This window comes from Electrophorus electricus, chromosome 10 (assembly GCF_041902795.1).
Source record: "Electrophorus electricus isolate QZ-2024a chromosome 10, ASM4190279v1, whole genome shotgun sequence".
Lineage (NCBI taxonomy): Eukaryota > Metazoa > Chordata > Actinopteri > Gymnotiformes > Gymnotidae > Electrophorus > Electrophorus electricus.
The window spans coordinates 18,412,373-18,425,156 of NC_137506.1; the positions used below are offsets into that span (position 1 = coordinate 18,412,373).

At 41.3% G+C, this 12,784-nt stretch overlaps 1 protein-coding gene across 6 annotated transcripts in view; it reads right to left on the reverse strand.

The window, feature by feature from the left end:
• Positions 1-12,784, reverse strand: part of kif6 (kinesin family member 6) — a 62,970-nt gene that overhangs the window by 46,889 nt on the left and 3,297 nt on the right. For 4 of the 6 annotated variants that reach the window (XM_081721066.1, XM_035532572.2, XM_027001457.3 and 1 more), the window contains exons 4-9: positions 8,760-8,907; positions 8,460-8,569; positions 6,924-7,053; positions 4,036-4,242; positions 3,714-3,857; positions 3,498-3,584 (exon numbers count right to left, since the gene is read on the reverse strand). In XM_081721066.1, coding sequence (XP_081577192.1) covers positions 3,498-3,584; positions 3,714-3,857; positions 4,036-4,242; positions 6,924-7,053; positions 8,460-8,569; positions 8,760-8,907 — 826 coding nt within the window. The remainder of the gene's footprint in view (positions 1-3,497; positions 3,585-3,713; positions 3,858-4,035; positions 4,243-6,923; positions 7,054-8,459; positions 8,570-8,759; positions 8,908-12,784) is intronic. The other 2 variants (XM_027001459.3, XM_081721068.1) reach the window with 2 other exon arrangements.

Genomic DNA, 12,784 nt, shown 5'->3' on the forward strand with positions numbered 1-12,784 from the left:
AACGAAAACATATAAATACTTTCAAATCATCAGCAAAAAACACAAGACTTTAGACACAAACTACAAAACTGCTCTCTGAGGATCCGCAAAGTTGGCAGTGACTGATGGATTACCAGGGTCGAATGCTTACCCCACACTACTGCAATAGGGTAAAAAGAGTTCACTTGGAAAATAGCCGCACCCAGGTGCATACTCCATACTCAGGGGGACGCTAATCCTCACGTAGCCACCCAATCCAAACTGAAATCATGGGCGATAAGCTCAGCTCACAGGCAGTCCACTGAGGCCCAAAAGAAACACCTCACTACCGGTCCCAAGTGCGTCACCACTAGCATTCAGACAGATCTACACTGGAAGGGACTCAAAGGTCAGTTTAGGCACAGTCCCACCCCAGATAGTGTCTTGCCTGAATAGTTAGCACTGCAGGAGGATAAAGCAAAAGCCCCAATATCTTTGGCACTGGGATTTCCAAGCAAGGGTCAAAGGTCATGTGCCCAGACATCTGCTTCACTTTGATCACTAAGTGTCACAGCTGTGCTCTTATACTATCTTCTATGCTCTGCAGGCTGAACTTGACACTTTGTATGTGGTTAAGAGGTTAAACTGGGATAAGTCCTTGCAGATGGGTGAGGCAGAACATTATTATTATAAATGGAAGAGGAAAGGAGGTGTTCAGTTACCATATTTTCTTACATTTTTTTACATTCGTACATTTTCATACATTTTCTTAAATTTCATACATTTTTGAAAGATTATCTTTAAGCGCAGCTGGTCCTGAATGGCACCACTTCCCCCGACTGTGCTGCCCTGTGTAAGATGTCAGCCTACACACACAGCCAGACACAGGTGAACAGTGACGCAGATGGCTGTCGCTCAAGACGGAATGGAGAAATGCCAGTGAGACACACAACTGTGTGCTGGCATCCAGACAACGCCTGACACCAAGATGTCAGAGGTTAAAGGTCACCAACTGTCAGACTAAAGATTCTCAGTGACATACTGAAGACGAAGAAAAGACAGAATATGGAAGGCATATAGAAGTGGTCATTTAAATATAAATAAAATATGAATAAGTATGAACAATACTTCATGTGATTGCATAAAAACAATCTGGATAGTTCAGTCAGCATCAGGAAATATATGTCCCTGTCACCCAAATTCTGCTTACACAGTGGTGTGGTGTTCAGCAGCCTTTAGGACAGTTTTGCCATGACTATATCTTTTTATGGTTACGTCTGTGTGTGTTTGGTGCTTGACTTTGCCCAAACCTCAAACGCTGCCTCTCGCAATCCCGGCTGATGCAACCTAAGCAGCTGGCCAGGCCCACAGGCACCATGTTTTATTCTGGACTGTGAAACTGTGCAGGACCTGCTGTAGCAGCATGAACTCTGAGCATCTAAGAATAAGATGGTGACACAGAAGTACACACTGTGTACATCCAATCACATCAATATCTGGACATTTCCAGAAAGACTACGGCACACTCGTATTCCATGTTCTCCAGCTACAAGACAGCCCTAAACACTAGCAAGTTCTTTATTATGTTTGCTGTTTTTTTAAAGTTCTGTTATAGCTTTAATGAAAACCGATCTTATGTAATTAAAGAGCAAAGAAAGAAAATGTAAATAGCACTAAAGTCAGAGGTCATAGCATTTCTGATTTGAAATGTGAGAGCATTCAGTGTAATAATAATAATGGACTTACAATAAGCATATGTTCAAGACTCCTGGATTTTCACTGCTTGGTCAAGTTAAAGGTATGTGCTAATCGAATTGTTCTGGCATTTTGGTACTTTGAAGGCTTATGATCCCCCTCTGGAATGGACGGAGGAAGATCAGACAGTGTTTGGTAGACACTGACCCATGTTTTGAGATGTCAAGAAATGTAGTTTTATGGCTAGGAATCAGTCCTGGAAGTAGACCATGAAAAAATGCCTGTGTCCCATGTGTGTTTTCAGTTTCATGTATGAGGGGACCACAAATTGCTTACAGGTTAACAGAAACCTAAAGGCTATACAAACTGAAAGAAAGTTGACATTATTATTCACAAGGCATCTTAAGGTGGTCTGGTCTGGAAAGGCACAAGGTGGATACACCTACACAATGTGACATTTCATTTACATTATCAAATTGCATAGCCTCTTTTAAATTTTTTTTTAAAAAATTAAGCTGTTTTTAGCAGCTGGGGGAGCTGGGGGGTTAGTCACTCAGTCAAACAGTAGCAACAGGACATGAGCCATACCACCCTCTTTCAGGCAGACACCGGTTCAATTCACGGACGACCGCAGACTCTTAAAAATACCTCTCTGAGGTTTGAAATTAGGCAGCCAAGTTCTAAATGCCGACCAAGGAGAAAGACACCGAGTGGCGTAGCTCACAGAGGAGCTGATTAACAGGGCAAAGGTGCAAAGTTCAAATTGTAAGGGCCTAAAAAGCCGATATCCAGTTTCCTGCTGTACCCAAAAATCTATGAATCTCAACATGGAAACTTTTAGCAGGGTCCAAGCAGAGATGGGTAACGAGCGCAACCAGTCCTGAGCTGAAATACAGGGCCTAGTGATTGGGATTCTTCATTTTCCTACCTTAATGTCCCTGCTAAACGTTCCAGTGGAGAAGGTTCATTGGTTTCTCTCCAGTGAAAACAAATCAGAAGCATTTGCTTGTTGCAACGTGTTTACCTTCCCTCTCCATAGAGTCATCACTTAAAGTGAGCTGTCAAAATCAGGAGATGATGGATGCGATACAGTCAGTCTGGTAGAAGCTTACTGTAGCCCTCTACAGAACCAGGGTTAAAGATCAACATTGTGCTAATTTGTGGACCCGCACTCCAGTTCAAATCCATGAGCCAAGCAGTTTTGAAGTTAACCTCATGACTACACTCTTACAAGTGGTCTTACAAATGTCTAATTGTCCAAGGAGTACTATTCATTCCTTTACCAGCTGTTTTCCATTCAAACCAGTATCAAACACTGATTGCTCACAGCAGTCAATCTTTGCTAAATAAGTAGGTATGCCCGAGGTCTTCAGTTTGGGAAATAAATATCTGCCAGGGCATGAGATGCAACAACATAATCAAAGCATGTAAACCTTCTCAGAGGAATGCAAACATAATGCAAACAATTTAAATAGTTCAAAGACCTGTTCCCCATGTATACACAGAATGACAAGCAGCACCACTGATGACACAGCGGAATGTATATGACGTAAGAACAGGTGCCGGGATACTTTCAGACATTTAGTCAGTCCTCCGTTAGCCAATTTTTTTATTTTGAAAACCACAATATTTGATACTAGCATTTTAAGTAATTATTGAGCAAATTAAACAGTGACGGAAGAGGTAAAAGGGATAATGAGAGAAAAGTGCTTACAGATGTCAACACAGTGATACAGGAGGTGTGAGAACCACTGGAGAGACACATGGACACATATCAGAACAAAAGGACATGAGAGTGCATGAGCAAAAAAAGGGGGGGAAGAGTGACTGCAGTCCAGACTCACCAGGGCTGGGTCAAGCTCTTCATTGACGAGAGCCTCATTTTTAATCAGGGCCACCCTCTGGGCAAAGCGACAGGTAGAGATAGATTCCTGAGACAAAGCCAGATATGGCCATTTTTGAATGAGTTTTTCTGAGTCAGGATTACCATTCTGCAGTGTATCTAGTCCAAATAAGCACTTCAAACAGCAGTTCAGTTGCAAAATGGGGCAAAACCTTACATCAATGTTCGTCTTCTCGGATGACACGGTGGCGATCATGGTGGTCATACAGTTACCCCCCAAACTGTCCCTGAGCACAGAGGTCATCATAGAGTTCCGGTAGGGGATATGAGAGCGGTTCTTCTCTGACAGAGCCGTGATGACCTGAAATGAAACAGAAGGATTTATTATAACATGCTAAAAGTGGCAATATGGACCTTGGCACATCAAAATTGCCACCAACTTTGATTACCAGTCTCTATTTCAAATGAAACATACGATGCAATTTTCTCTCAAAATCCATCTCTGCTTAAAGAAATCACTAGGCTGTATGGCTGTTTACCTGTTCCAGGTAGTGCAGGGATAGGTTGATGTACTTTGCCTCAGTGAGGATCTGCCCCCCCACGCCTGACTTGCCCACTCTCTCCGAGCCGGCCAGGTCAACTAGGTGGAGCTTGGAGCGGTGCAGTGTGGCTGAGCCGGGCTCCCGGCCACACAGGTGAATGGTGAAGATGCAGTGAGAGCGGGTGGAGGCCTGATTCATGGGGGTCTGAAAGGCAGAGAAGCAAGATGAACAGAAGAGGGCTCCACTGGCCATGTGTTTATCAAGTGCGGTCGATGTGGTGGTTCTTTGTGCGTGCATGCTGTATATAAAACCAGTTAAGGCATGAGTACCTCCTTTAATTCAATAAGCTAATATCTGGCTTTTGTATTGGAGCAGTGAGGAAAGTCCAAACAGAAGTGAACACTGAAGAACAGTGAAGATGAGTAAACTTAACAGGGACTTTTCTGGGTCAAGAATATCAATTTTGTTTGTATGGGATTCCTTGTGTGTCCCCAAAACTTGCATTAAACGGTAGTCGTATGTGACTGATAACTGGTAAAAAAAAAAAAAAAATTGTCATTTCAACGAGGTTCTTTTACCATTGCCAAAAATAGCTAGGTCAGATCAGGCCAAAACACAGACATAAGCATAGTCTTGGTCTGACTCATTGAGACACAGTTTTCAGTGGGCAAAAGATGAGAGACTGCATTGTAACCTAAAATGACATCAAAGCAAAGGGAAAGCCTGCAGCCAACACAGATAAAGACACACTGTACTTAGAGTTTGATGATGCACAGTCCCCTGCTGATACAGCACATGCTTGTCGACATGATCAGTGAGCTTTTCAACAAAGATCTCCACTTAGCTGCGGCCTTGTTGATGTGGTACCTGAGACTCTGTACTTCCTGTATCTGCTTAGTAAAACCAAGCACATGACTTATCCACTCTACTTATCCTTACTTATCCAAGCCATCTGTATGCAACATATATGGAAGATATTAAGGGCTAATACTCATTATTAGTTCTTCTGGGTGTCATTCAAACTACTTTTCCAAATTGATCCAAATACTAATCCAAATTAATGTTATTATTTGAGTAACTTGGTACTCAAGTAGGTTTGTTTAACTACTATTACTTTTTTCTTTGGAAGGTGAAATGTACACCCATCTCTGATCAAATTGTAAGTTGTTATTTTATTACTTTACTCTGATCGCTAACCAAAATCTGATTTTTATCCACATTTGCTAGGCTATATTCAATATAATGTACACTTACCAGCAACATTTTCAGAAACAGCTGCCTTGTACCTAGGATGTACTGGCACTTTAATAAGTAGACCTAACTTATAGGTACATTTTACAAGCGTACACTTGTACTATGTAGTCTATTAGTTATTATGCACAATTCGTCAGCCAGCCTCTCCTCTGTTTTTCACTTGTCGCATTCCCACCACAGGATCCCTTCAGTCCAGATATTATTTGGGTTGCAGCACAGTCCAGCCCAGTACTTTCTCAGAACAGCAATCAGATTGACATGGTAGTGGCCTAGTTGTGGGTGTTGACCTAGTTTACACAGCAGTGGTCATGGGGTTTTAACATGTGTCAGCGTCACCACTGGCTTTGAGTCTGCCACCTAAAAATAAGCAACCCACAGCGATCCTGGAGTAAACTGCCTATAGACTTTAACCTAGGAGGTATTCCTCCAAAAACATGTTTTTCTATGATAGTGGCTAGGGAATGTAAATATACTCCAGTTGATCTTACTCACAGCTAGCTACATGCTCAGCATATTTGTTTCATTGTGGCTATATAACCCTCAAACAGCTGAGCAGAAATGGACCACATCATAAAGAAAACAGCAGGCAGTTTGGGCTAACATGAAAACTAACTTGCTTTAATATTCTTTTTTTCTCTGGCTAATCTCATGAGGTTAAAAAGCAGAGGTTTGAAACTTGTTTACACTTACAAGTTTGACCCCTTGTCAGCCCCCACCATTCCAGGCCACACACCTCGAGCAGTGCCTGACTCAGCAAGAGCCCCAAAAACGCACAGAGGCCAGAGAACCGTGATTCACCCTCGTGCTGCGGCAACAGGGGGGACACGCCAGCTGCAGCTGTGCAGTGTGGTGGGCGGGTGGGGCAGGGGTGAGGGGGTTGCTCCATGTGATGATGCTCGTGGCTGGCCAGGTGGGAGAAGCAGAGAAAAGACTCAATTCAAGGGCTTTCGCTTCTTCTGGTAAAGCGAGGGAACCTGACCTGACCTGGATAGAATGCATAGTTGAGCCTTCAACACCCACGAGCTCATAGTTCTCCCTTTACAGGGAACGGGGTTGGATAGCGGGGTGGTGGGGGTATGGGGGTGGCTGTAAGGAACATCACTGGGCCTCAAGACAACGGTTCTGGAAATGAAAAGGCCTGAAGGAGTTTAGCAACAAAGTACACAGCTCACTGGAGTGAGATTAAAAGTCACATAAAAAATTATTTTTTTAGGTTTTCAGGACCTGCCAAATTGCATAATGCTTCCTTTCTGTTTGTTACTAAAGCAGTTAAATAGAAACAATCCCACAGGTTGAAATCATCGCAACATGGAGTTGCAATGTGTATTCTTAAAGGCTTTTCCAACACTATGCTTATAACCTCATGAGAGTACATCTGTTGAGTCTATTTGGAATTATTTGCTGAAAAACTTGACAAAATCTTAAATTAATTTCTTATCATGAAAGGTTCATGACTGTTTTAATTCAAGTTACATCAAAGACTTGTACAGCTTAATGAATGCTTCAAATACAAATCCTATGAATCATTCAAGTTTAATAAGTTAGCTTGGGTGTGTGTGTGTGTGAGGTTGTTTTGTCGTTTTACCCTTTACTTATCCATGGAGAATTTGATAAATAAGTAAGCTCTTCACCTCTGCAATCATGCGATTAGTGTCACCCAAGAAAAGGAGATTCAGGGCCTCTTCTTCATTGGCTGATGCTTGCAGTGACAGGTTCTTGAGGTGAATGTTCTGGTCAGGATCTTCCATTATTGTTACCTTACTTTTTAATAGCAAAACATAAAAATTGAAAACGTGTAGTCAAACACAAATTAGATGAAGTGCAATTCTAGTGTAGCAACCAACACTAGGCATAAAGATAGCAGAGTAAGTATTTACAGAGAACTGTGGGTAAAGCACATGGAGTTGAACCCACTTTTATAAACAGTTTAAGCAAACCACGGTTGAGCATCCTAACACTGCAGGGTGAGCAAATACTACACATGTGCTTTATCCATCAAGTGAGTGGCTTATAATGTGATAATGAACCAGCAAGCTTTTTCAAAACAAACAAATGAATTACTACCCCTTGGGGGCTTAGAAATGGATTGTACAGACACTGGAAGCTTGTATTAAACTTATGGCTTCACTGCAGTCCAACAGCTTTCTGAAAGATGTCCCATTGCTAACTGGGTGCATATATAATATAAGAGAATTAGGTTGGTTTATTAGTGAACCTTAAACCTCTGGAAAACTGGAATAGAAATGCTTACATATATAACCAAGATAAACATATCAACATTGGCTTGTGGGTGTTATAAAGTTATAAACTACTACCGTTCCTCAATTTGTGGAATAGGATTCTGTTAGTCATAGTGCACCCATCTAAATTGGAATATAAACTGTTGGCACCATGTTTTGGATGGCACAAAAGATAGAAAGGGAGAGAGAGCAAGAAGAGAGAGGAGAAAAAAGGCTACATGTAACAGTAGATTTCAAGTACCCTTTGCTCCTTGAAAGTTTAGCCTGTGTGGTCAGGAGTGGGCATTGTCTATTTTCAGCAGTGTGTAATTAGTGGTACTCGAGGCCATGAGTTGGATACCCAGTGAGAGAAGACAGCAAGACAATGAGTGTGATTTAAAATGAGGGAAAACAGAGGAGTGATGGCAACATGCAGTAATCAATCATCTTAACAACAAAAATGTTCATGTTTATTAACCAGTAAATCAAAGAGCTCGTTCCAAAGAGAACAGTGGAAAAATAGACTAGGAGAATAGAAGGTAAGAAAGAAGCAGCTTGGTCCAGAGAGAGCAGGAGGACTCAAAGGGGAAGGAGCAGCAGATAGATATATTCAGAAGCAGTTCACAGTGACGCACAGCCCACAGGCACGAGAAAGGGAAAAGTCCTGACCCACTCCTGTCACTTAAGCCGGTGATACTTATCTATATCAAAGTGATCATACAGAATGATTACTTATCATCTGGGACACTGCTCTGAAATCTATAGGCATGGCATATGTAAGCACCGTCCTAAAATGGGGTTTTCCTTTGATAAGGCAGTAAAACATTCAGTAGAACAATATTTATGTAACATGGATCTACACCTGCCACAAAATGTTACATTTGAAAGGGATGTATGTTTGTGTCATATGCAGTATTTCTGTTGACTGAAACAGAGAGGGATACTGACGGTAAATCCTCTAGATTGGACGCTTCGTGTCGGGGATCCAGAAGGTCATATCCCACCTCATTGTAAATCTCCAGGTAAGATATTTGCGTGGTATATACCATGCTACTGTCCTGTTAACAAGGATGGAACCATTTCAACAGTGACTACAACACACAGCACTGCGCCTGCAGAGCTGCTATTTGAGCCCATAACCAATTCAATTGGCATTAACTGGCATTTAGATCTAATGAAACACTCATGAGGGTGAGGAAAATGTTTGAATTTGTGTGAGAGAGAAGAGAAGTGCAGGTGACTCCTAACCTGAGTGAAGTGCTGGTACAGGTAGGACAGCGTTCGTGGAATGATGCCACGGTCGCTATAGCGCTCAGCACCGCCGGTGATGGTGAAGGTCTTTCCACTGCCAGTCTGCCCATACGCAAAAATGGTACCATTGTAGCCTGCTAAGACACTGATGAGAAGTATGCCACGTAACCAGGACTGCATTTTTATTTTACAGACATACTCTTCCTGAAGTGTGAAACTGAAAGAGCTAAAAGTTTTAATTCTCAAAAATGCCATGTCTTTTCCACAGTTTCCTGACAGCATCAAAGAAGACATGGCCATTAAACACTGGCCAATATCACTGACAGCATCAGTGATTCCAAGCCTTGACTCAATGAAACTTGACATTCCAAATTGCCCAGGGAAAGGGAAGGCTCCTGAGGCGGTCACGGCCATGGAGACAGACTGTAAGCAGAAGCCCCAAACGAGTCCGGATCGCTCGGAACACTTTCGGGTTTGGCTCCATGGCATGCATTCCGGGTGACATACAGGAAACCTGAACTGCACTTAACTTGACTGCTCTCCAGTGAAGAGTCAAAGAAATGACAAGCAGTCAGCCCTGTCCCCCACCCCTTCCTTAGACCTGACCACACCAGATAACTGCCTGCCACCATATTGACATCTGAGACCATTTCACATGATATGAGGAAAAAACAGACACAGTACCACTAAAATATTACACATTCAGATCTCTCATCAGTGAGTTTGTATGAGGGTGTAATGGTTACAGAATGGGCACTTGTGCTTAGTTCTGGATATAACTTGGTAGAGGCACTTATGGTGATTATGATGTTTTGCAGTGCTCCTGGAGGAGCTACACAGCAGACTTCCATCACTCTGGGCATTCATCCTGGAACCTCAATTACTGACAATCACAGGATCAACATGGACATTTGTGAAATAAGGACATTATTTCTAAAGGGAGAAGTATGACTTGACTGAATCATCACATTACTAGGTGAGGGCATAGAGAGGGCATAGATTAGAGCTCTATAGAGCTCTATATACATCAGTAAGACACTCTGAGACCTTGAGTAAAAACCCAGACCTCAAGAAAATAGTTATTTTTCATTCCCGCATCAAAGTAAGAACACACGTTCACTTAGGTTCTTTAGGCGAAAAATACTTTTAAAAGTGTTTTCTAATTAACTGCCTAATTAACCAATTGATTGATCGATTGATCATTTGATTTATTGATTATGGGGTAGCTTCAAGATGCACTGTTTAACAAAACCATTACAGCCATTTTCTGCACTACAATGATTAAAATACTCAGACAGATCAAAATATAGGATCAAATTATTAAGGAGATCTATGCAAAGGATATTACATTAATCTGCATGTGAATCACATCATGGGAATAACAGTAGGCCTAACATTTATTTTTAAATATGGTGGGCCTTTATCTAACATACTGTAGTTTTCATGAACGTTAATTCACAAAACATTTAATCAATCCCATAGAGGAAAACTCTGATTTTAGAGAATACAACCTTCCCTCAACCTTTCCACTTAGTCCTAGGACAAAAACTCTACTCCTATGGAACACAAGCTACAGAAATGGGGAAGAATCTATGGGGGTAGTGAAGTCTGGGCTGATCTCCTCAGCCTGCTATCACCGGGACTCTCACCAGGAAAAGTGGAAGGAAGATGATGATAACATCACTGTTATGAAAACCCCTTACATGATAATGGGTAAACTAGTTTAAAAAAAATATGTGACAACAAATGGACATCATTTGTCTCCTAAAATAACCCTGTATTTCATAGCCCTGATAATTCTTCTTTTCAAAAATGTACAGTGGAAAACATATAGTACAGTCAAATGCTTTACCAGAAACAAAAGGCTCATAAAGCTTTCTATCAGATTGAACTGATTTTATTATGTATGTTAACCCATGTTCTTGACTACATCCTTGCCAGAAACAAGACATTGTGCTCAAATGTAAAATTACTGTTTTTCAAAACAAGTCATGATTATTTCTAAAGTGACTAAGGATCTTTGTGACTGTACTGATGGAACTGGCAGTCATGAGCCATGCAGCGCCCCCTGGATTAAGCACAGTTTTACTGCAGAATTCAGTACAAGAAGAAGAACAGTAGAAATAGTTTGATTCCAGAGAGAAAAAAATGCCAGACACATGTGGAACATCCTGAGATGATTCAGAGAACCTGTCTTCATTTAGGAACCATTTATTAGTCAAGACAGGAATAGTCCAAGAAAGTCCAAAGTGTAATAAATAAACAGGAACGCACATGAGGAAGCAGAGGGAGCTGATTGACATTAAGGAACACCTGGTCATCACCTGACTCACCTATAAAACACTGAAGCAAGCTGGTGTAGGCCCTAAATAACCAAGAGAGGATTTTTGACTTTTTAGACTGTTACAGTGTTGAATTCTGAGAAGATTTCCTAGGATAGAGATGCCCCATTTCTCATGATGTAGGAGCACAGTTAAAGCAAAATAAAAATGATGAATACCATGCATCGGAAAATTATGACAAAGAAGTTAAATTAGCCAAACAGCTGGAGAACAAGGGAGCAAGAAAGGCAATAAGGAGGCAATTAGCTTGGGAACTGGTCTTCAGTCACAGGAAATGCCAAAAGAATGGCACTGCCCTGAACTCCCCTAGGGAGCAAGAGCTTACCGAGGACAATTATCAGACTGGGGGCAGTCTGCTACAGACACCCCTGCTTATCTCTCATTTTTATCTCTGTCTGTCACTCTCTCATTGCAGGCATTTCCAGCTGCCAAAGAGGGACAGGAATGAAGTCAAATGTTTTACTGCTAAATCAGTTCCAAACAAATAAAAACAAACAAACAATTGGCTTTTTTAAGTCAAAAGACCAAAAGGTTATGGGTTTATGGAAGCTTCACCCAACCCTCAAGTCACAAATGGCAATGGTCAACAAAAGCTCTGTGCAGTCACATTCCTTATGAAGCTTTAGTGTCTTTGAGTTCCCTTTTCCTGTCCCTCCCTTCTTAATGGAAATTTCCTCATGGATTTATAAATCCATGAACTCTATTTAGAAGAAAAAAGAAAGAAAGAAAAATAGTTCTGGTAAGATCGATGGGTGAGTCACTAAGAAGTCCATGCCATTCAGTCCCTATCCTGAGTCGTCATGGTAATTAAAGGTCTTACAACCCACATCAAGGGTGGGGCTTTAAGCACACTCCAAATTGAGATTATGAGTAATGCAAGAGAGATGTTCTTTTAATATAGTCTGAGAAGCAGCATTTATTCCTCAATGGCACGCTTGTCATGGTGCATTTGGTTGCTGGTAAAGAGGTTTGGGGTTTGGTGTTAGCAGAGTTGCTTTTTTGGCAAGGCTAACACAATTTAGGCAAACGATATTTAAGAGGAAAATCTGCATGGAAGAAAATGTTTTCACCAATATGCAGTTAGCACATCTGTTACAACACACAATTTGTGTTGGCAATCCCCCCAACACATTGGTCAGTTTCTGACCTTAGGATCACTGTTGGACATTTTTTGGTGATGGGCTACTATCAAACATCAGTAACAATGTCACATGTAAAAGCTACAGCAACAATGCTAAGCTTATATGGTCATAGCAGTGTTTCTGTTGAGTTGAGAATGGTTCCACACCCAAATAATGTTCACCCAGCAATGTAAATATAGTTCACTCATATACAATGTAAATATAGCGTATGGCATATGTAATTCATATAGGATTTTTACAGACCATTCACATTTGGTTAGCTTTCACATGCAAGGCACTGAATCAAAGTATAACAAAATTGGTTTATCATCAAATAATAGTGTAGTCTTAAGTATTTTTCCAAACTCAGATACTCTAAATTCAAAGTCTATTAATATGATGAAAAGAGTGAAATGCCGATGGTTGGCTGGTATGGCAACGCATGTGGTGCCAGTGCTCCATTTAGTGGTTAGAGGACGGGGACAGGCCAAGAATCACAGCTTTCCTTCATTAATGTTCATGTACCAACTCAGCTCACTGTGTGAGCCATGAAACCCAT